General features: G+C 42.8%; 1 protein-coding gene and 2 long non-coding RNA genes across 10 annotated transcripts; 1 reads left to right on the top strand and 2 right to left on the bottom strand.

Annotated features, from left to right (window-relative positions):
* Window positions 1–25,022, top strand: TMEM219 (transmembrane protein 219). 8 transcript variants are annotated; one of them, XM_037065401.1, is made up of 6 exons: window positions 15,933–16,151; window positions 16,402–16,601; window positions 17,136–17,334; window positions 17,422–17,611; window positions 23,238–23,467; window positions 24,860–25,022. In XM_037065401.1, the coding sequence occupies exons 2-6, from the start codon at window positions 16,594–16,596 to the stop codon at window positions 24,995–24,997; spliced, it is 765 nt and encodes a 254-aa protein (XP_036921296.1). In that variant the 5' UTR covers window positions 15,933–16,151; window positions 16,402–16,593; the 3' UTR covers window positions 24,998–25,022. The 8 variants fall into 8 exon arrangements, with proteins under 8 accessions (XP_036921297.1, XP_036921298.1, XP_036921296.1 ...); XM_037065399.1 differs by having other exon boundaries at window positions 16,402–16,670; XM_037065397.1 differs by having other exon boundaries at window positions 16,402–16,670; window positions 17,133–17,334.
* Window positions 23,319–24,374, bottom strand: LOC119000438 (uncharacterized). The gene is made up of 2 exons (XR_005069327.1): window positions 24,097–24,374; window positions 23,319–23,537 (listed from the first exon to the last, which is right to left on the bottom strand). It is a non-coding gene; the product is annotated as an uncharacterized LOC119000438 (long non-coding RNA).
* Window positions 24,905–27,154, bottom strand: LOC119000439 (uncharacterized). Its single transcript, XR_005069328.1, has 2 exons — window positions 27,017–27,154; window positions 24,905–25,051 (listed from the first exon to the last, which is right to left on the bottom strand). It is a non-coding gene; the product is annotated as an uncharacterized LOC119000439 (long non-coding RNA).
* Between the last annotated feature and the right edge of the window lie 32 nt (window positions 27,155–27,186).

Here is a 27,186-nt window from a genome sequence, read left to right as displayed (position 1 = left end):
GAGTTTATTTTAATGAAGCTGGCCTACCACAGAGGAATCTGGGAGACTTCCTGGGCTTCCCAGCACTGTACTGCCTCTTGACTTTAGGCTGGCTCTGGAGGGGTAAGTGGAGCTGTCTCGGGCATGGGTTTCTCACTGGGAGCTGGGACTTCGGCCAGTCAGAGAAAGGTATGGGGAAAATTCTTGCAGGCCTGCTCCTACGAAGGAGAAAATATAAGGGCTTTGTATACCAGGTCCCATGGTCTCTGAGAACTTTACGAGTTCAGAGAGTATGTGAACTGAGGGTAGAGTGTAGAAGAATTCTAGCATTACCCAGGATATCGGCTAGAATATCTTTCAGGACACTCTAGCCCTGAAATCATAGGGGCAAAGGGCCCAATTCTATGACAGCTGCCTTGTTCTGTGAAGGGAGAAAACAGGAAAAGCTTTAGGCTAAGTTTATACATCAACAATTCACTTCTCTTTCTGCATTTCTGCTACTTCCTATACAATATGGTCTTCACTCTATTTCCAAAAAGCCCAGATACCTTTGCTTTCCTTTCATGGCCTGAGATGATCCTTGGGAACCCTCATGCCCACCAAATCCCTGCCTTTCCCCTTTCCTCCACTCTGTGGGCCACGGCTTCTTCCTCAGGCCCCTTGCATGACGAAACAGTTTCCCTAGGACTGGCGCTGTCCCTGATCCTTTGGCATCCCGGATTCCCCTGGCAGTGCTGGCCTTTGGAATCCAAATAGTCTTTCTATGCTCATGTCAGGCTGGGCCTTGCTATGGAAGGAACTGATTACTCAGAACCCCCATTCTGAATTAAGCCGCTGTAGGGAATCTCTGACCACCTCTCAGTGTAAATATGGGTCTTACTTAACAGCCTGAATCAAGATGATTCGAACACAGTCCAGTGGACCATGGCCGCAGCAGTCAAGGAATTGCTCTATGACAAGGTCAGGCTCCCATCCCAGGATTCCAGACCTAGTCTCGCTCCCCTTCTCCTCAGACCATGTACCTGAGATCCCAGGATACCTCTCCAATCAAGCCATTCACTTTGAAAGAGGTAGCCCAAAAAGATAGATAAAAGACAAAGAAACAGAGACAGAAACAGAGAGGCAAAGAGAGAGAGAGAGAGAGAGTTTGAGGACAGAGGTGCTTAAAAAGATGTGACATTTTTTCTATCAATCTTCTAAGTTATAGTGGAGGGCTAAATCTCTTCTCTATTCCTGCTTAATATACACCTTGGAGGCTTCTTTTATTATTTAAAATTTTTAATTATTATTGAAAAGACAATACATATGATTTAAAAATTCAAACAGTAACACATATATAATATATAGTGTAAGTAATAACTATATATTACACTAATTACACTAATTGTGTAAATAGTGTAATATATAGTGTAAAATGAGTTTTCCCACCCTTGACCTCTAGTACTCCAGTTCTCTCTTCTAGAGGCAGCCACTGTTCAGTTTCTGGTTTATTTTTCAAGAACATTCTATGTATATAATTAGTGTGTGAGTACCTAATCTCTACCTTTTCGTGAGACACAATTATTAGCATACTATATGTTTTCCTATATTGTAGTATTTCTACTTGATATATCTTGCAGCTTATTCCATGTTCATACATGTAGATATGTCTCATCCTATTTATCAGCTGCATAGTGTTCTATTATGGTTATACTATATATAATTTGTTTAAGGCCCTACTGATGGAACAATTTGGTTGTTTCTTGTCTTTTGATATTATGAACAATGAATATCTTCTTAATACTTCTTAGAATACATCAGTATTGTTTGGCAGATAAATTCCTAAAAGCAAAATTTCTAGGTCAAAGGTTCTGTTCAACTTGATAGACATATTTACCTCGCCCTTCAGAAAGCTTAAATCAGTTTACACTCCCATCAATGTTGTGGGTGGAACTATTTTCCCACAGCCTCACCATTAGAGTATTTCCAGACTTTTGATTTTTTATTTTATTAGTTTATTCATCAAAATAATACACATACATTATGTGCTAGGCCCTGAACTGAGCACAAGAAACACAGAAATGAATCAGTCAGGTCCTAACCCTTGCCCTCAACATCCAGACAGGCAAATTACAATATTATCTGGAAAATGAAGCAAGGTACAAGGTGCAAAGGCAGCACACACAAAAAAGAGGAGTTAATCTCATCTGTTTGGAAGAAGGTGGGGATTGTTCACAGCTGAGGAAAATTCTGGGAATATCCAAAATTAGTTTTGAAGACTTCATTTCTTTAACAAATATGTATTCAATGCTTGCTATGTGCCAGGCATTATCTTGGTCCTTAGGATCCACTGTTGACAAAACAAAGATTCCTGCCTTCATGAAGCTTATAGTCTAGGGAGGGGCAGTCAATAAACAGTAATATAATAAATAAATAAATTATATAGTATGTTACAAGGTAAGGGGCACTATGAAAAAATAAAAAGCAGAGTAGCAAAGGGGGATCAGGAGTACCCACGGTGGAAAGGGATGTGAGCTTTAAGCAGTAGTCCGGTAGGCCTCATTGAGAAGGTGACTTTTGAGGGAAGACTTGAAGAAAGCAAGGGAGTTAACCAAGCAGATAGCTAAGAAAAGCTTTCTAGGTAGTGAGACTAGCCAGCCCAAAGGCTCTAGGGTGAGAGCGGGCCTAACCTATTCGAAGGGCGTAGAGGAGGCCAGGGGACTGAGGGAGGGGAAGGGTAGTAGAAGATGGGTCAGACTGATGTTAGGGGCCAGAGCTTGGAGGGCCTCGCAGACCATGGAGACAATATTGGCTTTCACTCTGGGTAAAATGAGGAGTCACTGCACAGTTTTAAGCAGAAGCATAACATGATCTTACTTTTATTCTTTTATTTTTTATTACTTTTTAAAAAATCTTCACCCATGGATATGTGTATTGATTTTTAGAAAGAAAGAGGAAGGGATACAGAAACATCGATGTGAGAGAGAAACATCAATTGGTTGCCTCCCGTATGTGCCCCAACCAGGGATTGAACCCACAATCCAGGCCTGTGCCCTGACTGGGAATAGAACCTGCAACATTTTGGCATATGAGACAACACTTCAATCAACCGAGCCACCTGGCCAGGGCATCTTACTTTTCTTTTTAAAGTCACTCTGGTTGCTGTATTTAGAACAGACTGTCATGGGGGCAAGGGTAGAAGCAGAAACATCAGTAAGTCTGGTGTGAGATGATCACAGCTTGGACCAACATGGTAATAATGGAGATGGTAAGAAGTGTTTAGATTCTGGACATGTTTTTAAGGTAGAGACATTGACCTGAAAATGGCATGAAAGAAAAAGGACTTAAACACGACCTAGAGGTGTTTGACTTAAGCTACTGAAAAAAAAAATGAGTTGCTGTTAACTGAGATAAGAAGGCTGAAGGCAAAGAAACTTATAAGGGGAAGATCAAGAATTCAGTTTTGGATATGTTACCTTTCTGAGACCTACTAGATATTCAAGTGAAGATGCCAACTAAGCAGTGAAATTTATCAACTTGGAGTTTGAGAGAGAGGTTTAGACTAGAAATACAAATTTAGTACCTAAATGATGAATACGAGTTTGTCAGGCAGATGAGGATGGGGGCAATCCAGGTGAAAGAAACAGCAACTTATGTCTGGGAAACTATAAATGCTCAGCTTTCCTTGGAGTTTAAAGAAGAAGGAGGGTGAGAACAGTGGTGGAAAATGCTATAGAAAATGCTATAGAAATACTACTGCCAACGGCCTATGGACCAAACCAAGAAATTTCAACTTTGCAATGAAAACAATGGAAGGTTAATTACCAAAATAGTATTTTAGTATAATTATTCTGCATCTGAGAAAAGGAATTCTGGGGAACAGTTTAGAGATGGTTTCAACAAACCAGGCAATAGAGATGTTGAGCATCTGCATAAAGGCAATGATGGTGGAAAAGGAGAGGAAAGAATAGAATGGAGCCCTGATGAGGTACCTGAGTTGGTTAGAGTATCATCCCAATACACCAAGGTTGCCTATTCCATCCCTCATCAGGGCACATGCAGGAATCAACCAATGACTGCATAAATAAGTGGAACAACAAATCAATGTTTCTCTCTCTCTTTCTCTATCTAAAATCAATCAATAAAAAACTTTTTAAAACAGGGAATTTAAGAAACACCTATAAGGCATTAAAGTTCTAGTGACTAGGACTTCTTGTCAAGATGGCAGCATAGGCAGACATAGCTTGACCCTTTGCACAACCACATCAAAATTACAACTAAAATATAGAACAACCATCACTGAGAACCATCAGAAATTGAGTTGAATGGAAGTCTGACAACTACAGAATTAAAGAAACCACATTCATCCAGACTGGTAGGAGGGTCACAGACACAGAATGGGCTGGTCCCTCAACCATGTGTGGTGGATAAAAATTTGGGAGGGATATCATGGGAGCAAGGAGTCCCAGCCCCATACCAGGCCCTCAGCCCAGGGTACCAGTGCAGGGAAGCTAAGTCCCCAGAAACTCTAGCTGCAAAAGCCAGCAGGGGACTGAGTCCGTGGAAGAAACTTCTGGCTCCCCCAGCAGTTCCTCTTAAAGAACCCACACACAGACTCACCTACTCAGACTCACTCCCTCTGGACTCCAGCACTGGGGTAGCAGCTTGAAGGGGACCAGTGGCAGACAGGGAGAAACCGAAGTGTCTGGCATCAAGGCAAGCAGAGACCACTGTCTCTTTACTAAACCCTCCCCCCACAGAGCCTGCAAGCTGGTGCCATATCTGAAACTATCAACTAAGGTAAGGCTGTTTGACCCGCCTTTGATCCCCAGAGACTCCACTCCACCCAAGGTACTTTTCCACATGAATGTCTGGTCTTGGCTCAAGCTTCACAACATCCTAAATCCTATCAAACAAGCAACAGCTGGCTTCAGTGAGCCCCAGGCCCAGCACTGGCAGCAACCAGCCTAGATTCATACCTTGGCTTCTCCTGGGAATCTCCAAGCCCAGCACATGTACCAGCCATCTCAGATTGCTTTACAGCTCAGGCAGGGTAGCCTCAGACAAAACACAGGTAGGGGCTGACCTTGGCCTGCACTACCCAGTAAAACCCAGGGCCAGCGCACCCAGTGAACAGCTACAGACCATGCTGGAGCACCACCACCCTGCCCCTGCACAACTAACGGATCCTCCACAGAAGGTGGATGTTGGTGATCAGTGGTCACAGCCAATCCTTACATCTGAGTGGCCTGGGTAAATCCCTCTCACTGATCTGCCAACAGCAACAAAGGCTCGACTACAAGAGGAGGGTGTATTCAGCCCATACAAAGGGTGCGTCTCAAGCACCCAGCTTTGGTGATGGGAAGCTGGGTCACTGGACCCTACAGGACACCCACTACATTAGGCCACACCATCAAGATGGAGTCAAAGCAGCTCCACTAATACATAGGAACTTTACAGGCTAGAAGGGATTGGCAAGAAATATTTAAAGTCATGAAAAACAGGGACCTACAGCCAAGATTGTTCTATCCAGCAAAGATATTTAGAATCAAAAGGCAGATAAAGAGCTTCCCAGATAAGAAAAAAGTCAAGCAGTTCATCATCACCAAACCATTAATATATGAAATGTTAAAGGGATTTATTTAAGAAAAAGAAGATCAAAACTATGAACAAGAAAATGACAAAAAATACAAATCTACCAATAGCTGAATCTAAAAAACAAACTCAGCAAACAAGAACAGAGACAGAGTCATGGATTTGGAGAGCATTTTGATGACTGCCAGATGGCAGAGGTCTAGGGGAATGGGTGAAGAGGTGAGGGATTAAGAAGTAGAAATAGGTAGTTATGGAATAGCCGTGGGGATGTAAAGCACAGTACAGGAAATGGAGTAGCCACAGAACTTATAAGCATGACCCATGGACATAAACAATGGTGGGGGGATTGCCTGAGGGAGTGGGGGTTATTGGGTGGAGAGGGGCAAGGGGGGAAAATCAGGACCAACTATAATAGCATAATCAATAAAATATAATTTAAAAGTTTTAAAAATACTTTCAGAGAGTGATTGGATATGAGGGATCATGAATCAGCAAGATGAAAGGAGGATTCTGTGGTTTGGGGCTAGGGCGAGAGTACAGGTGGTGGTGTCAGCCGAGACAGGTGACAGTGGAGAGGAGAGCACAGAAAGAACATGAGTTCATTATGAGTCCTGTTTGGATATGCTGAATTGTGGGTGACTATGAAGCTGTCTATCAGCCGGTGGATGTTGGATATAAAAGATTTGCTCCTGAGATGTTGATTCCACTGCCATTGTTTAATCCTCACACGAGGATCTATTTATTGACTTTAGACAGAGAAGAAGGAGGAGAGAGAGACAGAGAGAGAGAGAGAAAAACATCAATGTGAGAGAGAAACATCCACTGGTTGCCTCCCATACACACACTGACTGAGGATCAAACTCGCAACCTAGGCATGTGCTCTAACAGGGTATGGTAGAGCAGCTTATGGAAAATATATGGAAATATATTTTTCCATGGAAAATATATGGAAGAGCAGCTTGAGTGGGCTTGTAGGTTGGGTGGAACAGAGTTTCTGAGATCTCCTGGGGGTGGCAAACAGTGTTAGTCAGGTCAATGGAGTCTCAGACATGGCACTAGCTGTGGCTGTCTGAGGGGAGGGTTCAGAAAAGGGACAATGCCTTGCCTTTCTATCTGGGCAGAGGCTGTCCCCCAGCTCTCTCCTTCATGCCAGACTCTTCACTTTCTCCTTGTATGCCACTGGTGCCTTTCAAGCTGCTACCCTGGTGCTGGAGCTCAGGAGTGAGTCTGATTAAGTCTATTGTGGGGTTCTTTAAGAGGCACTGCTTGGGAATTCAGGAGTTTCTTCCACCAACTCAATCCGCATGGGTTTTTGCAGCCAGAAGTTATGGGGGCTTATCTTCCTGCCACTGGAACCCTGGGCTAGGGGTTCTGGTATGGGGCTGGGACTCCTCCCTTCCAAGATATTCCTCCCTAATTTTTATCCATTATGTGGGTGTGGGACCAGCCCATTCTATGTTTCCACTTCTCCTACCAGTCTGGATGGGTGTGTTTTATTTAATTCTGTAGTTGTCAAACTTTCATTCAACTCAATTTCTGACCATTGAGATGGTTGTTCTATGTTTTAGTTGTAATTTTGATGTGGTTGTGCAAGGAGGTGAGCCATGTATGCCTATGTCGCCATCCTGACCAGAAGTATTGTCTCATTGTGGTTTTGGTTGGCATTTCCCTAGTGACTAATGATGTTGAGCATCTCCTCATGTGCTTATTGGCCTTTTCTATAACCCCTTTGGAGAAGTGTCTATTCAAGTCCTTTGCCTATTTAAAAAAATGGGTTGATCTTGTTGTTGTTGAGTTGTAGGAGTTCTTCATATATTGTAGATATTAACCCCTTATCAGATATATGATTTGCAGATATTTTCTCCTATTCTGTGGGTTTGCTTTTCACTGGATAATATTCTTTTTAAAAAATATTTTAGCCCTGGCTGGCGTAGCTCAGTGGATTGAGCGCGGGCCTGCGAACCAGATGATCGCGGTTCGATTCCCAGTCAGGGCACATCCCTGGGTTGCAGGCCAGTTCCCTGCAGGGGCCAGTTCCCAGCAGGGGTTGCAGGAGAAGCAACCATACATTGATGTTTCTCTTCCTCTCTCCTTCCCTTCCCCTCTAAAGATAAATAAATAAAATATTTTTAAAAAAATATTTTATTTATTTATTTTTAGAGAGATGGGAAGGGAGGGAGAAAGAGAGGGAGAGAAACATCAATGTGAGAGAAAAACATTGATTAGTTGCCTCCCATACATGCCTGGACCAGGGACTGAACCCACAACCAAGGCACGTGCCCTGACTAGGAATCAAGCCAGTGACCTTTTCCTTTGTGGGATGACGCCCAACCAACTGCGCCACACTGGTCAGGCATCTTTTCTCTTTTCTAATGTAGGTGTCCACAGCTATAAATTTCCTTCTATACACTGCTTTCTTTGCATCCATTATGGAGGATGCAAAACATCTGTTTTGGTATATATGTTCTTCCATTTGCATTCATCTCAAAATATCTTCTAATTTCCTTGCAGTTTCTTCCTTGAATCACTGGTTGTTTAAGGGTGTGTTGTTTAATTTCAATGTATTTGTGAGTTTTCCGGTTTTTTCATGTTATTGATTTCTAGTTTTATTCCACTGGGGTCGGAGAAGATAGTTTTTACGATCTAATCTTTGAAATTTACTGAGATTTGTTTTGTGACCTAACATATGGTCTGTCCTGAAAAATCTTCCATGTGCACTTCAAAAGTATGTGTATTCTGCCCTGGCTGGTGTAGCTCAGTGGATTGAGTGCAGGCCTGCGAACCACACGATCGTGGTTCAATTCCCGGTCAGGGCACATGCCTGGGTTGCAGGCCAGTTCCCAGCAGGGGATGCATGAGAAGCAACCATACGTTGATATTTGTCTCCTTCTCTCCTTCCCTTCCCTTCTAAAGATAAATAAATAAAATCTTAGAAAAAATTTTTAAAAAATAAAGAATTTTAACAAAAATTATGTACTCTAAAAAAAAGTATGTGTATTCTGCTGTTGTTGGGTGGAGTGTTGTCAATATGTCTGACCGGTTTAACTGAATTATAGCATAGTTCAAATTTTTCTATTTCCTTAAGGATGTCCTATTTGTTCTAACCATTGTTGAAAGTGGAGTATATACATTTCTAACAGTTTTTTAAATTTTATTGTTCAGTTATAGTTGATATACAATATTATATTAGTTTCAGGTCTACAATATAGTGATTGAACATTTATGCACCTAATTTCCAACTATTATTAAAGAACTGGTTTTTTCTCTTAATTTTTTTCAATTTTTGTTTCATATTTTGGGGCTCTGTTGTTGGTGTGTATAATGTTTGTAATTGTTACTTCTTCATTATGAATTAACCCTTTCATCAATATAATGTCCTTCTTTCTCTCTTGAAACAATTTTTTACTTAAATTTTATTTTGTCTGATATTAGCACAACCACCCCTGTTCTCTTTTGGTTACTATTTGTATAGAGTATCTGTTTTTCTGTCTTTTCATTTTCAACCTATGTCTTTGGATCTCAAATGAGTCTCTTGTAAATAGCATGTAGATGTTTTCTTTTTAAAGATTTTTATTTATTTTCAGAGAGAAGGGAAGGGAAAGAGAAAGAGAGGGAGAATAACACCCATCAGTTGACTTCCCCATTCCTCTAACTGGGGACCTGGGCTGCAAACCAGGCATGTCTTTGACTGGGAATTGAACCGGCGACCTTTTGGTTTTTAGGCTGGCACTCAATCCACTGAGCCACACCAGCAAGAGCAGAGGTTTTCTTTTTAAAATCTATTTCAAAAAACTCTGTCTTTTAACTGGAGAGTTTAGTTCATTTACACTTAAAGCAATAACTGATAAGGAAGGGCTTTTGCTATTTGTTACTTGTTTTCTGTACGTGATATCCTCATTCCTCCATTACTACTTTATGTTTCCTTTTTTTTTTTTAGTAATGTACCATTTTGATTTATTTTCATTTTCCCTTATATTTCATAATTATTTGGGGACAGTTACCTTCAGAATTACAATTAGGATCTTAAACTAATAACAACCTATTTTGGTATTTTTGAAGATTTTATTTATATATTTTTAGACAGGGAGAAAAACATTGATATGAGAGACATTGATCGGTTGCCTCTTATAGGTGCCCAACTGGTATGAACGTGCAACACAGGCACGTGTCCTTGCTGGGAATGAAACAGCAACCTTTCACTTTGCAGGATGATGCTCAACTAACTGGGCCACACCAATCAGGACAGACCTTTACATTTTGAATGGGTTGTTTAGATGGGCATTACATTTGTCAAAACTTATAACATTTTGCAATTAAAATCTGTGCATGTTACTCAATATAAGTTTTACCTTGGGGAAGGGACATTATTAGCTACTGCTAATCCCTTGGCTATTAATATATATTTCAGTTATTTTCTCCTACTTCTCACTTGTATGGGGTCTTTTATCACATAGAGGCCTTCAGTTTTAAATAATTAAGTTGACCCATTTTTCATTTCTGCTTTCTGTATTTGTCTTGCTTTAGAAAGTATCTCTTCCCCTGGCTGGTGTGGCTCAGTGGATTGAGTGCTGCCCTGCAAACCAAAAGGTCGCCAGTTCTATTCCCAGTTTAGGGCACATGCCTGCATTGCGGGCCAGGCCCTTGGTAGGGGGCATGTGAGACGCAACCACATACTGATGTTTCTCTCCCTCTCTTTCTCCCTCCTTTCCTCACTCTAAAAATAAATAAATGAAGGAAAGTATCTCTTATTCTAGGTTTATAAACATGTAGCTGTTGGCTAGCTGGAAACCAATTCCTAACATTGCTGAGACTTGGTTTCCTCATCTATAAAAGAGGGGTGATACCCATTTTGTTTTGTGATTGGCGTGATTGAACAGAAGAACATTTGAAGGCTGTTAAGTACTTGACCCATTTAGTAGTTATTCCGTATGGGATACCTATTGTTCCTATATATTACATTATCTATCTACTATGGAATTTGACATTTTATCATAATTCTTTGTGTATCCGCTTCTTTCACTAAGGATTTTCATTTCACTTCCCTCAGTGTCTAATCAAGTATCTGACATTCAACAGGGGTTCAAATGTTTGTTGAATGAATGGATCAGTTGATTGAATGAATGAATAGGCACAGGATAAAACCAAGTATTAATACTAAAGGGGAAGAGAAGAACTAATTTTATCAAGCAGCTCCGATATAAAACTAAACACAAAACTGAGGTCCAGCTAGGGTAGAAGGACCCTTATTAAATGAATAAGGGCTCTTGTCCAAGGATGGGCTTCAAGAGGACTGAGGTTCCACTAACTGGAACTACATGTAAACATTTAGGTGAAAGTGCATTTTTCCAGGGAGAGGGTCCATAGGCAGACTGTAGTTCCAGAAGGCTGGGGATCCTGAATACTTTTTCTGCCATTGTATTCCAGGCCACAGAATAGAGCCTGGTAACTCAGAGATGTTTATTGAATGAATATCTGACTGACTGACTAACTGAACAAAAGCTTTCTTTCATCAGATTTTCAAAGGGATCTTTATCCCTAAAAAGTTTTAAGACAATAATTTTGAAGGGGAAAAAAATCAAACAGATCCCTGGAAGAAACTCTGTCTGTCCCAGAGCTCTGAGAAAAATCCATCACCATGGAGTGATCAAGGAACCCCGCTCCCAACTCCTTTCAAGGGGCTGGGTGATTCCCTCCTCGGCTTTCTGAGTCTCACCTGTAGGCTGCAGTCAGGCTTAAGTTATAAGCCAGCTTCTGCTACCCAGTACCTGTGTGTCCTGAGTTAAATTGCATAAGCTGTCTAGGGGCAGGTTGTCACCATAACATCTACTTTAAGAGCATGATGAGTGGGTAAAGTCAGAATGTTGGCATAATGCAGGAGCGTTACAATGTGCAACCAATTCTGTGTCCTCCTGTACCCCTACCACCACCTTTCCTTTTTTTCTGTATCAGACATTTGTTCACATCCATTTACCCTGATGTGCAGGCCTCAAGGAAGTTCTTTTCTCTAACCTGTTTTCTTCTTTTGGTCCATAGAATTGCTTGGTTTCACCATATGAGTAAATATTAATTATGGTCATTTAAAGGAACTTCTGTCCAAATATGCCCAATTACTCTGCAAGAATACTGGGGGGACTCACATTTGTTGACTTCCTATTGTGTAGCAGCACTTTCACGCCTTATCTTACCCTACAAATTAGGCTTGTCATTTTTAGAAGCTTGACAAAGTTTTTACTGCATGGATATTAACTTTGTACCTGGACCATAACAGATACTAAAAAACAGTTGTTGGCTGAATACTTTCTTTCGTGTTTTAACTTAAATTTCACAAACATTCAAGCATGGGCAGATGTGTTCCCAACCATAAAATGAGACTGAAAATTGGTGAGTTCTCAGGAAACAGGTCTGAATGAAGCTGTTTTGAATGAATCAATCAGCAAATAGTGATGGAGTGGATGCTATATGCTCAGACTGTGAAAGACATGGGGCTTGCAAGAACATTCTATTCGAGAAACTTAGGTGTTGGCCTGAGAGATTAGACCACGACTAGGGAAAGCCTACCTAGTTGGCCCAGAGTGGGCAGGGTGTGACTAAATGGGCAGAGACCTTTGGAGGTTTTCAGGAGAGATCTCCTGGCAGGGCTGAAGGAGGGTTTGGTGGGAAAGGACTGGATTTGGTATTGAGACATTGAGGCCTACCGGTGGGAGACTTGGAGCAAGCCCCTTAACCTCTCCAGACATCAGTTTAGCATTTGTAAAACAAAGAGGGAGAAGGTTGTTGAACTTGTTCATTTACTAAGTGCCTCACAATTCCTAAATTCTAAAATTCTCTATCAGTCACACTTTTATTTTTCCTTTGAGAAGAAAATACTTCCTATGCTTGGAATTTCATTTAAGTCAATCAGTGTCACTTATAAAACACTCACTATAGTCTAGGGGACTGACATAAATTCCACCCTTCCTCCAGTTCCTCCCTCCCTCCTCACCCCAGGACATTTTCATTTGCTTTTCTAGAGCGAGAAGAAGGGAAAGATTCCTGTGAGAGAAGCATCGATTGGTTGCCTTGTACGCACCCAATCCAGGGATCAAACTGGGACTAGGACTGGGGATCGTATGTGTCTGGACCAGGTGGGGGTGGGGATTGCATGATCCAGTACCCAGAACGAGGATGAACCCGAAACCCAGGCATGTGCTCTGACTGGGAGTCGAACCCTCAATCTTTCAGTTATTGGACAACACTCCAACACTGAGCCACACTGGCCAGGGTTTCCTCCAGTTTCTTAAAAATGATTTTTAATTGTAGTAAAATAACACATAACAAAATTTACCATCTTAACCATTTTAAATGTATAGTTTAGTCGTGTTAAGCACATCCATCTTGTTTCTCAACCATCACCACCTTCCATCTCCACAGCTGTTTTCATCTTGCAAAACTCAACCTCTAAACACATTAAAATATAACTCCTCACTCCCATCATTCTACTGCCTTAATGTATTTGACTACTCTGGGTATCTCATATAAGTAGAATCATACAATATTTGTCTTTTTGCGACTGGCTTATTTCACTTTGTAAAAGGTTCATCTATGTTGTAGCATATGCCAGATTGCCATTCCTCTTTCTTTTAATCCTCACCCAAAGGTATGTTTATTGACTTAAGAGAGAAAGGAAGGGGAAAAGAGAGATAGACAGGCAGACAGACATCAATGTGAGAGAGAAACATTGATCATTGCCCGTGTACTCCCTGATCAGGGATCAAACTGGCAACCTAGGTGTGTGCCCTGATGAGGAATCGAACCCACAACCTTTTAGTGTATGGGAAGACATTCCAACCAATTGAGCCACCCAGCCAGGGCTGTCCTCCCTTCTTAAGGCTCAGTAATGTTCCATTATATGTATATACCATATTTTGTTTATCCATTCCTCTGTCTATGGACACTTGGGTTGCTTCTACCTTTTAGTTCTTGTGAATAATGCTGCTATGGTCTTAGGTATACAAATATCTTTTTGAAACCCTACTTTTAACTCATGGGGGTATGTCCTGAAAAGTGGGATTGCTGGATAATATGGTAATTCTATTTTTAATTTTTTGAAGATACACCAGTCTGTTTTCCATAGTGGCTGTACCATTTTACATTCCTACCAACAGTGCACAAGGGTTCCAGTCTCTCCACAGGCTTGCCAACACTTGTTATTCTTTTTTTTAAAAGATTTTTAAAAGATTTTTTATTTATTTATCTTTAGAGAGGAAGGGAAGGACAGAAGGAGAGAAACATCAATGTATGGTTGCCTCTCGTGAGTCCCCTGCTGGGAACTGGCCTGCAACCCAGGCATGTGCCCTGACTGGGAATTGAACCGGGATCGTGTGGTTTGCAGGCCCACGCTCAATCCACTGAGCTACACCAGCCAGGTCCTTTTAAAAAAAAACAAAAAAAAACTATTCTAATAGGTGTAAGCTAGAGCCTAATTGTGGTTTTGATTTGCACTTGTTTTTGCTAAATTTATTTATTTTGAAATGTTTTTTATTTATTTATCTTTAGAGGGGAAGGAGAGGAGAGAGGGAGAGAAATATCAATGTATGATTGCCTCTCGTGTGTCCCTTGCTGGGACCTGGCCTGCAACCTAGGCACGTGTCCTGACTGGGAATTGAACCACGATCCTCTGGTCCACAGGCCCGCACTCAATCCACTGAGCTATACCAGCCAGGGCCTTCCTGCACTTTTTAATTGGGTTGGCTTTATGTGTTGTCGTTTAGTTGTAAGTCTGGTCTTTACATCTAGCTATGAACTCCTTCACAGATATATAATTTGCAAATATTTCCTCCCATGTCATCGGTTGCCTTTTCATTCTGTTTTGTCCTTTAATGCACAGAAGTTTTAAATTTTGATGTAGTCCAACTCATCTATTTTTTTTCTTTTGCTGCCTGCGCTTTTGGTATCATCCAGGAAATCATCGCCAAATCCAATGTTGTAAAGCTTTCCATCTATGTTTTCTTCTAAAAGTTTTATAGTTTCACCCTGGCTGATGTGGCTCAGTGGATTGAGTGCCAGCCTGCAAACCAAAGGGTTACCAGTTTGATTCCCAGTCAGGGCACATGCCTGGGTTGTGGGCCAGGTCCCCAGTGTGGGGAGGGCACACGAGAGGCAACCACACATTGATGTTTCTCTCCTTCTCTTTCTCCCTCCTTTCCCCTCTCTCTAAAAATAAATAAATCTTTAAATAAATAAATAAAAATAAATAAAGTCTTTAAAAGTTTTATGGTTTCAGCTGCTTCACTTAGTTCTTTCATGCATTTTAATTAACTTTTGAATATGGTGTGAAGATAAGGATTTAACCTCCTTCTTTTGTATGTGGATATCCAATTTTCCCAACATCATTTATTGAGACAATTTTTCTCCCGCTGAATGGTTTTGGCACCCTTGTCAAGTATCATTTGGCCTTACAAGAGATGATTTTGTGCTATAAGTTCTGGAGGTGGTACAGAAATGACATGATCTATGTCTTAAGGCGGCCCCAGTAGAGTTTAGTACTCAAATTCTGTTTCTACATTAGTTGTCCAGTGCTGATTGTGTGTTCCGTGGACATTTGGGCTCATGTTTTCCCATATTTGTCTCAGCTTCCCAGCCAACCAGTGAGGTATGCATGGTGATCCTCTTTAACAGAGGAATAAACTCAATCCCCAGAAAAGCGTGGTTATAGCTTATGGAAGGGCACAAACAGAGAGGCAGGATTTGAATCCAGGTTTTTGGCTGTATTTGTCCTGTTATTCCAGATAAGACGGACCTCGGCGTTCTCATCTCTAAAATGTGGATAGAAGTGAAATGAGATGGTATCTATAAAGCAGCCTTGCAGCTTGTAGGATCCTGTTTATTAAGGAGTTATGAGTCTGGCCAGATGGCTCCATACACATTGGATCCCTGTGGGGGCGTTCACGGGAGACAACTGATGAATGTTTCTATGAATGTTGTGTTTTTGTTTTTTTGTGTGTGGGTTTTGACTCTCACTCTGCCCCCTTCCACTCTCTAAAATCAATAAACATGTCCTACTGTGATAATTAAAAAAAAAAAAAACAAAGAAAGAAAAAAAGAAGGGACTAACAGTCAGGGGCCACACCTGATGCTAAAACGTTTAACATGATTATTTTTAGCTTCAGAGAAGAACGCAGGCCCTACTCCCGGAAAACCAGAGTCCTGGGACTGGAGCCCCACCCCAGGGCGGACCCAAGTCCTTGGCCGGAACTTGGGCGCGGCTGGGCTGTGCTACTGGTGCGGGTGGGAGCCTAGCGCCGAGAATCACGTTTAAGTACACTCACGGTCTGCGGAGGGAGAGCTTACAGTTCTCACAACGTCTCTGGGGTTAGTCCCCTGGCCTCTTTCCCTCGTACGCACCTTCCGTGGAGTTATGTCTTCCCCTATACCCCTTCATTGGACATCCTCTTGGTACATCCGCACACTGATTTGAGGAGAGGCTGCCGCAAGCTTGGGCATTGCGCATGCGAATCCCCGCCAAGAGGTGTGGGGAGGAGGGTCCGGATCACGGGCTCCGCCTCTTCGCGGCTCCGCGCGTGACGTCGTGGGGGCCCGGCTTCGACTGGCTCCGAGCGGTGAGAGCGAGCGGCGGGCGCACTCCAAGCAAATAGACTGGGAAGGGATGCGTGTGTAGAGTTCCTGTCGGGCGGCTAGGGGAAGGGGAGGCCCAGGGGCACTATCAGTCGCTGACCCTTAGCCTCTGCCCTCTCCCTTCCTGCCTTTTCCCACTTTCCAAATGTGCCGGAACGGGAGGCAGGGCAGGGGGCTGAGCCTTTGTAACACCTGCATTTTCCTGGAGCTCTTCTATCCCCATCCTCTTTCCAGATGTTCCTTTGCATCACTCCTGGGAAAGAGCACTTCACTTGGAAGCAGGAGACACCTTGGCCCCGCCGTTCCTGTGTTAATGTCCACGAGCCTCGGCTTTCCCCACAGTATTTTTGCCTTGCCTCACCTGGTTTTGAAGATAAATATGACACAGAAAAATAGAAAAGAAATGGTCACTTGTTGAGTTCCTGCATGGCCAAGTATTATACAAACTATTTTATCTGCCGCATTCAGTCCTCATTACCTGGTTTAGAGCTCCCATTTCACAGGTCCTTAAACTTCCAAAGTTTGATTTTCCTATAGAGCCAATGAATGGCAGAGGAGGATTCAAACTGAGTGGTTTAACTCCAAAGTGGGTTTCTTTTGTTAGACACTTTATTTGGGCTATTGGCTGGGACTCTTCTACAGCCAAACCCTAGCTCCAGAACAGCTGTTTCCTGAGTTTCTGCCTTTAAGAATTCTCCTTCTTAGGTTCCTTTTTCCAGCACAGCGTACTCTGCTCTACTTCTGCCTTGATTACTTCAGAAATAAAAAGCAGCAACATTTATTGAGTGGTGCAGGGAGATGAACAATTGGAGTTAAGAGCCTTGGATTCTTGTTCTGGCTCTGCTGCTGTCTGTGTGGGCTTGGGCAAGTCCCTTGTCTTGGTGCTTTAGCTTCCCTTTGAGTAAAATGGGTGAGTGCCTTCTGACTGGCAGGCTCTTGTCCAGTATTCCCTTCCTGTCCTCCAGCAGGCTTTCCGTGGAGGCCCAGACCCCTCTACTCCCCATGGGCAGCTGCCAGGCAGGCCACAACCTGCATCTCTGTCTGGCCCACCACCCACCTCTGGCCTGTGCCACTTTGATGGTTCTGCTTCTTGGCCTTTCTGGCCTGGGCCTTGGTGGCTTCCTCCTCACGCACAAGACTGGCCTGCGCAGCCCCGACATCCCTCAGGTGAGTACCCTCCTGCTCCTCCATTCCACGTAGGCCTGCTCTTGCTGATAATCTCTCACCTCTCTACCACCTTTCTTTTGCACACAGGACTGGGTCTCCTTCTTGAGATCTTTTGGCCAGCTGACCCTCTGCCCTGTGACTAGGAAAGTCACAGGGGAGTGGCATGCATCCCACATTGTGGGCTTGCTGACCACCTTGAACTTCGGAGATGGTCCAGACAGGAACAAGACCCAGATATTCCAAGCCAAGGTTCTGGGTAGTCAGATGGGATGGAAAGGTGAGATCAAAGAGGACTGTGGGGCTGGACATCAGAACACTCCCCAACCTGGTGACCTTAAGCACATCCCTCAGCCTTAGTCACTTCTGCAATAATAAGGACTAGATACTTACAGTGAAAGCGATGCCCGCTGTGTAGGTTCTCTATAAATGTTTTCTTTCTCCCCTTCCAGCTCTGGGGTTCTTTAATTTTGTCCTTGGAGATGTGATGAGATGAGTTAGATTTGACCTAAAGTTCTTTGTTATCCCTCTTCATTCTTATGGCCTTCTCATCGAAGCACCTCTTTCCTCAGGGGTATCTAACAAGCATGTTCTGTTCAGTTAAGTGTGTCTTTACTACCTGTTATGTGCTTAGCACAGCTCTTTGTGCAAAGGAGGATACAGAAAAAATTAGACATCACCCATTTCCAAAGATCTTAAAGTCTTCTGGGAAGATGATGAGTGAGAGTCAGTGGGTTCCATTAATTCCTGTGTGAGATTTGGCCTCAGGTTCAATATCTTTAAAAAATGGGAGATGAAGAAGGAGGAGAGCATGGTGGAATTCTCTGACTTCTGAGGTCCTTTTCAATACTATAATTCTAAGATTCTCCTGTGAATCATATATGTTTGTGGGGGGTAGGTCTTTGTGTAGGTGTGTATGTGTGATCAAAGAGCAAGAATAAAGGAATATATCTGATATATAGCCGTCCTTTTTCTTCCAACCTCCCAGCTCTTGGCAACCACTAACTAATCTACTTCCTACCTCTAGATTTGCTTATTCTAGACATTTCATGTAACATGTGTTTTTGGGAACTGGCTTCTATCACCTAGCATAATGTTTTTAAGATTCATCTATGTCGTAACGCATAGCAGTACTTCATTTTTTTTTTTTTGCTTAATAGTATTCACTGTATGACTCTTCCCCATTTTATTTGTCCACTCATCATTTAATTGACATTTGAATTGTTTTCACCTTTCGGCTATTATGAATGATGTACAAGTTTCTGAGTGATCATGTTTTTTTTTAAAGATGGGAAGGGAGAGAGAAAGAGGAAAGAAACATTGATGTGAGAGAGAAACATCTATCATTTGCTTCTCTTATGCTCCCCACCTGGGGACCAAATAACCCACAACCCAGAAATGTGCCCTGACTGGGAATCGAACTCCTTGTGGGATGTTGCCCAAGCAACTGGGAGTCACACTGGTCAGGGTGTGATCCTATATTTTTATTTCTTTTGGGTATACAACCAGGAGTAGAATTGCTGGGCATGAATATGATAACTCCATTATCATGGAGAATATGGTAACTCCATTTATATTTATTTATTTTGGGGGAGAGAGGAAGGGAGGGAGAAAAAGAGGGAGAGAAACATCAATGCACAAGAGTTGCATTGATTGGTTGCCCCTCACATGCCCCCAGCTGGGGACCTGGTCCACAACCCAGGCTTGTGCCCTGACTGGGGATTAAACCAGTGACCTTTTGGTTTGCAGGCCAGTGCTCAGTCCACTGGGCCACATCAGCCCAGCCAGGGTCAACTCTGTTTAATCTTTTGAGGATCTGCCAGCCTGTTTTCAAAGTGGCTGTACCATTTGATGTTCCCACCAGAAATGTATGAAAGGTCCGTTTCACCACGCCTTGCCCAACACTTACTATTATCTGTCTTTTCTATTACAGCCCTCGTCGTCATTGTACAGTGGTGTCTCACTGTGATTTTGATTTGTGTGTTCCTGGTGACTAATGATATGGAGAATTTTTTCACGTGCTTATTAGCCATTTGCATATTTTTGGAGAAGTGTATATGCAGTCTTTGCCCATTTTTAAAATTGGGTAATGTGGCCCTGGCTGGTGTGGCTCAGTGGATTGAGTGCTGGCCTGCAAAGCAAGGGGTCGCTGGTTCTATTCCCAGTCAGGACAGGCCTGGGTTGCAGGCCAGGTCCCCAGTTAGGAGGCTTGCAAGAAGCAACCACACATTGATATTTCTCTCTCTCTTTCCTTTTAAAAATAAATAAATAAATCTTTAAAAAATAATAAAATTGGGTAACATGTCTTTTAATTATTCAGTTGTAGGAATTCTTTATATTTTCTAGATATGGGTCTCTTATCTGGTGTATCATTTGCAAATATTCTATCACATTCTCTGGGTTCTTTTCACTTTACTGATGGTATGCTTTGAAGCACAAATGTTTTTGATTTAGATGAATTCCAGCTTACCTATTATTCTATTGTTGCTTGTGATTTTAGTATTATATATAAGAAAAGTTTGCCTCACCCAAATTCTCTATGACTTACTTCTATATTTTCTTCTAAGAATTTTATAATTTTACTTCTTACATATATAGGTCTGTGATCCATTTTGAGTTAATTTTTGGCTATTCTGAATCCTTTGAATTTCCATATGAATTTTAGGATCAGCTTGCCAGTTTTTGCCTCTGCAAAGAAGCCCTGTTTTTAAAATAATGGTCAGAAACAAAGTAGTGACATTAAAAATTATTTTGGATAAAATTAGAAATGAGCACCTACTATGTACCAGGCATGGGGAGTTTAGAGATCTGTTAGACATGGACCCTCATTTCAAGTTGCTCATGGCCTAGCAAAGGTACAGAGGTGAACAGAAATCAGTACCTTGCAATGTGTGAAATAGAACACAAGGTACAGCAGGAGTACTCAGAAGTCTGCCAAGCAGGGGTGGTGAAGACAGGCTTTTCCAAGGATACAGGGCCTGAGCTGAAGCGTGAGGTAGGCCTATGAGGGTACCCTTCCAGCCAGAGGAAAGAGCATATGCAAGGGCATGCAGATGGAGGGACTATGCTAGCATGTTTAGGAGCTTCCAGGGGGTACAGGGAAAGGATTGTTGAGTGCATGGCAGGTAATGAACGTGAAGAAGCAGGCAGAATCCCATGGATGGTCTCATGTGCCAAGTCAAGGTAGTTGGTCTTTATCTAATGCATTGGGAAAACACAAATATTTTAATCAGGAAAAGAGTAAAATTTTGTTTATATGTTGTTCTTTTAAAAAGATAACACTTGTTGGCTGAATGCGTGCAAGGAATGTGTCCAGATACAGGAACACCAGTTGGGAGGCGGCTGCAATAAAAAGATGATGAGAAAAAACTGAGCTAAGATAGTACTGTGAAAAAAGGTGACTGATTTGAGGGAGACATTAGAAGTGTGAGATTGAAAGGACTTGGTGACTAATTCAATGTGGGTACATAGGAAAAAGGGGAGTTCTCTCATAGAATTTCACATGTAAGTTTCTCAGTTGTAATTCTGATGGATATACTGGTCGTATATCTTTTTTCACATAGGACATCATGCTTTTTGTATTAGTGCAAAAGAACAAAAGCATTATTTTAAAGGAGGTAAAGTGATTCATTAAGTGGTTAGGCCATCATTGGTTAATGCTTTCCCTGTTGTTAAACATGTAAATGTTTTTTTTTTAGTTTTATTTATTTATTTTTTAGAGGGGAAGGAGAGAGGGAGAGAAACATCAATGTATGGTTGCCTTTTGTGCCTCCCATGCTGGTAGTTAGCCTGCAAGGAACCGGCCTGCAACCCAGGCATGTGCCCTGACTGGGAATCGAACAGCGATTGTCTGGTTCGCAGGCCCGCGCTCAATCCACTGAGCTACGCCAGCCAGGGCAGTTACTTGTTTTTTAAAAAAACATATTTTATTGATTATGCTATTACAGTTGTCTCAATTTTTCCCTTTTGCTCCACTCTGCCTGGTACCCACATTCCCCCCAGCAGTACCCTGTCCCCTTAGTTCCTGTCCGTGCATTGTGCATGTAAGTTCTTTGGCTTTATTTCCGTTTTGTTTAGTTCTTTTTTAAATTTTTAAAAGATTTTATTTATTTTTTTTGTTTTAGAAATAGGGAAAGGGAGGGGAAAAAGGGAGAAAAACATCACATATGAGAGATACATTGATTGGTTGCCTCTCATGGGTTGCCGCCAACTGGGGACCTGGCCTGCAACCTAGGAATGTGCCCTGACTGGGAATCAAACTGGCAGCCTTTTGGTTTGAAGGCTGGCGCTCAATCCACTGAGCCACACCAGCCAGGACTTTTTAGTTCTTTTTCTTCAGTTTGACTTGTTCTTTTATTTGGGCCATATTTCTTTGTCTCTTCATTTTGGCAGCCTCCCTGTGTTTGTTTCCTTGTGTTAGGTAGAGCTGCTTTGACTCCCTATCTTAGCAGCATGGCCTATTTTAGCAGAGCACACTGTAATTTGGATGGGGTGGGGCCTTCAGTAATCACCAAGGCGGGGCAACCCAAGTGAACCAGGTTGATGGAGTCACAGATATGGTGTTGCCTCTCTGTGGCTCTGTGTGGGAGAGGGCACAGAAAAGGGACAGTGGCTGCTGCCTGCCCTCTGGAGTTTTTACTGGGAGAAAGCTGTTCCCTGGCACTTGCCCTGATGCCAGACACTTCAGTTTCTCCCCACATGCCAGTGGTGCCCTTCCAGCTGCTGCCCTGGTGCTGGAAGGGGCTGGAAGGGGCTCACTCCAAAGGGAGTGAGTCTGTGTTAAGTCTTAAGTCCACTTTGGCCCTGTAAGAGGAAATGACTGAGAATCCTGCAGTTTCTTCTGCTGTTCCCACCCATACTGGTTTTCCCAGCCAGAAGTTATGAGGACTTACCTTCCCAGCACTGGGAACCGTGAGCTGGGTGGTCTGGTATGGAGCTGGGATCCCTCACTCTCAAAGTATCCCTCCTAATGTTTACACATCACATGTAGGTGTGGGACTGCCCATTCTGCATCTCTGTATCTAGGCATCTACGCTCATCCTTCCCTGCTGGATGAATGTGACTTCTTCAGTTCCTCAGTTGTCAGATTTCCATACAGCTCGATTTTCTGACAACTCTAGATGATAATTGTTTTGTAGCTTAGTTGCCATTTTTGCTGTGGTTGTGTGGGGAGGTGAACCATTTTACCTACGCCTCTATCTTGACCAGAAGTCAAAAAAACTGTGACTTGTTTTTAACTTACCTTTCATTGTCTAGAAGTCTTTAATTTGTTATGAGGTTAAGTTTATTTCTGTTACTCTTTACTAAGACTTTTAGATGTGTCTTTTTTTAGGAGGGGCTTCCCAACTTTAAAATTACAAAATATTCTTCTGTATTTTCTTATAATATTTGCCTAGATTTTTGTTTTGTTTTGTTTCCATTTTTTTATAGGTCTTTAATACATCTGGACCTTATTTTATAGTGAGATAAGAGTCTAATTTTTTTCCCAAATGGAAATTGTCCCAAGGCCATTGACTAAATAGGCCGCTATATTGTCCCACTAATTTGAAATGGGATGTGAACCTTTTCCTGTATTTTGGTACCTAGTGGAAAATGTTTTATTTAAAAAGAACAAACAAATTTATACAACATTGACAGTGTGTATCTATCCCAGTCTCATTGCAACTTTGTAATCATTGGTGTATTTGTTTTGTTGTTTTGAAGCTAATTTTTGTTTATATGGGTACCTAGTTATTTTCATTTTTTCAGTGATGTAAATGATGGCGTTTAGAGTACTTCATTGAACAGAATCAGTGCCAAAATACTTGGTACTGTAGGGAGCCTTAGAAATGAATAGAAGTCTGAAAATGGGTGGTTCCCACCCAACCCTTCATGTTCTTCCATATTCTGTCTGGTGCCTCCCATAGGACCTTCTGCGGGAGAGTGGGTCCTTGTTACAGCCAGGGTCACCATGGAAAAGACCCCAGGAATCTGCCTGTATTTTAGTGCTGCTCCAGGACTTCTGCCCTCCAGCCAGCCACCCATATCCTGCTCGGAGGAGGGAGTAGGAAATGCCACCCTGAGCCCTAGGATGGGTGAGGATTGTGTCCGGGTATGGAGCCAGGAAGGCATTGCGCTCACCAAGCTGCTCACGTTGGTAAGAGCTTCAGGTTATCAGGCTTTTATAGACGTCTTTGCTGCATGTTGTGTCTTAAAGGCAATATTACCTACTGGATAAAACATAGGTTTTGTAATCCTGACTGGGAGCCTGTGTGATCTTGAACAAGCACCTGAATGTCTATGAGCCTCACTTCCTCATCTGTAAAACAGGAAACATGATACTATCTCCTAATTTGAAAAAATAAATGAGAGTGAGTGTAAAGTACCCAGTACAATGCCTGGTACATAATAGAGACTTGATAAATGATGGTTAGTACTATTAACTATTGTCTTGAAATACAATTAAACATGACCTCTACCTCAAAGGAATTCAGAAGCTGGACTAGGAGGCATAATAAGTTAATTGCCAGCATAGAGATGTGAGCAAAGTGTTATTCAATCACAGTATAAGGAGCAATTAACTCTAATATGAACATTTATGGAGAGTGTTTCACAGACATGGTGGCATTTAAAAAAGGGAATCATGTACAGTAGTGTACAGAGTGCTTTCAGATTCATTATCTCATTTGATCTTAAATGGCCTTTTGAGGTAGCTGCTATCCCATTTTACAGATGAGGAAACAGGTTCAGAAAGAGGGAGTAGATTGCCCACGGCCACACACCTACTTAAGCAGCAGACCTAGGATATCAACCTAGGCTTTCCGACTCTGAGTCTCAGCCTCGTTCTGCCCTGTCAGGATGATCCCTGGAAATGAGGAAGGTTTGGGTAGAGAATGCACTAGAGGGGGTTCAGGAAAGAGGAAATACATTTCAGGCATAAAGGACCAGCATGAGCACAGGCGGAGAGAATGAGAAGTGTTTAGCCTTTGAGGACATTTCATGATGAGGGGCTTAGGAATGACTTAGGGCAAGAGGCAGGAGAGATGCAGGGGTCTGAGCATGAGGCACTGCTATGCCGGGCTAAGATGCTATGACTTGACACTGCAGGCCGTGGGGCCGCTGATGTTGGGTGGAAGACACTGGCCAAGTGGAGGAGAGAAACCAGTTAGGAGGCTGCTCCATACTCTTCCCTCACATTTGCAAAGACCCTGGTGAGGAGCATCACCTGAGAGCTTGGAATTAGAGAAGATCTTGGTTCCAGACCTGGCCCTGCTTGCACATCTTTAAAATGTGGATGATAGTGAATTGTCATAGTCATTGTTAGGGGGTTCAATGGTTGGGCAAGAAAGCAATTTGTAGACCATGGAGACAGCTTGTATAGAAATAACATTTCCCCTTTAGTTGCTCCTTGGATGTGGAGAGGCCTTCCCCACCATGGAGGCTTCTCTCCATAGCCTTGGGCTGGGAGTAAGATGTCTTCCTAAGGGAAGATTCTCTATCCTCCCTCTGTCTCATTCATATCTCCCTCCCTCCCTGTGCCCGCCCCTAGGAGGAGCTGGCTCTGTGTGGCTCCAGGCTGCTGGTTTTGGGCTTCTTCCTGCTTCTCCTTGGTGGCCTTCTCTGCTTTCTAACTGCTGTGTGCTTTCATCCACGCCGGGAGTCGTCCTGGTCTAGAACCCGGCTCTGAGGGCACTGGTCTAGTCCCTGTCTTATTCTCAGGTAAGGTATTTTTGCCCCAGTCCTGTGAGAGTAGGGGATGGGGTGGGGTGGAGGGCAATTGTAACCGAGATAGAGTTATTTCTAAACGATATGGTTTGGTTTTACTTATTTTGAAACTTTATATAGATTGAATCATACATATTTTTTTGTGCCTGACTTCTTTCGGTTAACATTTGGATTTGAGATTTACCCATAGCTTGCCGGGGCTGGTATGGCTCAGTGAACTGCATACCAGCCTGCAAACCAAAGGATTGGATTCTCAGTCAGGGCACATGCGTGGGTTGCAGGCCAGGTCCCTAGTAGAGGGTGCACATGAGGCAAACACACTATGATGTTTCTCTTCCTCTCTTTCTCCCTCCCTTCCCTCTCTAAAATTAAATAAATAAAACCTTAAAAAAAAGATTTACCCATAGCTCTCTTTCACATCCAAGCTTCTTGGTAACTAGTATATTAAGGGGGCTCAAATTTGATGATGTGTCCTGGGATATGAATCCTGTTTGCCTTGCTTTTTCATGAAATTCTGTTACCCAATTTTATGACGCAAATTTTGTAAAATTCATCTTGAACCTCTCAAAAGAATTGATTGATGATGCCCAAGCACTTTACATGCACTTTCTCTTTTCCATCACTACCTTTAGAAAAAGTTGACTTTGCCAACAGAATCTTTGGATGAACACAGTCTCACAAAGGTAGCGGTGTGTAGGAAACATATTGGCTAACTAGTTTGTGTGTCAGCTCACTAAGGAAAATGAAATATTTCTGTAAAATAGTCTTACCCTGTCATGTGGGTCTCATACAATATGAGAGTCATATATTGTGCTTCCAGCTCTTAAATTGTTCTCAGCTTTAGCCAGCTGCTGTGCCCTAGGACATAACTGTGGAAGAAGTAGAAACAACTTGGGCCCAGGGAAAGGCCAGTGGAACCAGACATTCAAGATCAACATTGCTTATTTTGCTTAGGGCTAGGCCTAACTGCTGCAACCACCTATTTGAGACAGGAAATGAGGCACCCTGATGCCAGGTTAAGATGCTGTGAATTGACACTGCAGGCCATGGGTACCACTGGTGCTGAGTGGAAGAGACTGGTGAGGTGCAGGGGAGAGACCAGGCCTTTCTTAGATCTGAACAGACTAGAAAAGGAATATGTTCTGGTGCCAGGCAGATACTGGGGTCCTGAGGCCATCCCAGTTGGATGAATGCCTGTACCTATCTCTTTTGCCATTTCCTCTGCTCTTCCCTCAATTTCTGCAGCCATTCCAGAACTTCCCCCAAGGACTTTCTCACCTGCCTTGGGTTTTTTTTATTTTTATTTTTTTATTTTTCTCCAGGTGTGAATCAACTTCTCCAGCCTTGGTTCTGGAGATGTAACAGAAGAGATGGAAGAGATGGAAGAGATGTAACAGAAACTGGAGAGCTAGAATGTGGGGGAAAATTAAAAGATTTTTTGCCCAATGCTGCCCAGTGTGTTTATTGGGAATTGGATTGAGGTGGGAATTTTAGAGTAGACTGGTTCAGGAGGTTGGGGCAACTTTTCCTTGTTGATTCTTGGTGTGGGATACAGGTTGTCACAGGGCATGGGTTAATGAAGCTATTCCCACGGTTGTACCTTGGCTTTGGTAAATGCCTTGTGTTGATCCCCGCTCTGCCACCATATGCCTATGAAATAAAGTTGATTTCAGCCAGTTGAGAGAGTTAGGTGGGTTTGGTCAAGGGAATGCTTTTACATACTGCAGTATGACCTTCGATAGGTCATGAAACCCTAAAAGGCTTTAGTTTGCTATAAAGATTTGACCGATTACCCAGCAAAGATTCCTCAACTTGGGAGATGCATGGCCAGACTCCCTCCCTGGTTGCCAACCTGAGCAGCCCATTTTCCCGCCTTTTCAACGCCCAGTACCAGCCTTTCCTTGCCCCTCCCAGCATCTATCCTGCACGCAAGCGCAGATCACGGCTTTTTACCTTCCACCCAAGCCCCCTCAAACTTTACCCTAGCAACAAGCCCCGGCTCACTGCTAAGGCGGGGCGAACGCATGCTCCCCAGTACCTCCAACGCCAGTTGTCCGAAAGCGCGCTGGACTCCTCCCCATCGATGCTTAGCCCTTTACCCCTCCCCCGCCCCCCAGGGTCCGCGTGGCGGGGCGCGTGCGCACTATGGCC

Source organism: Sturnira hondurensis, unplaced genomic scaffold, assembly GCF_014824575.4.
Source record: "Sturnira hondurensis isolate 20B ecotype Veracruz unplaced genomic scaffold, ASM1482457v3 Scaffold0015739, whole genome shotgun sequence".
Taxonomy (NCBI): Eukaryota; Metazoa; Chordata; class Mammalia; order Chiroptera; family Phyllostomidae; genus Sturnira; species Sturnira hondurensis.
This window is presented reverse-complemented; position numbering and strand designations above follow the sequence as displayed.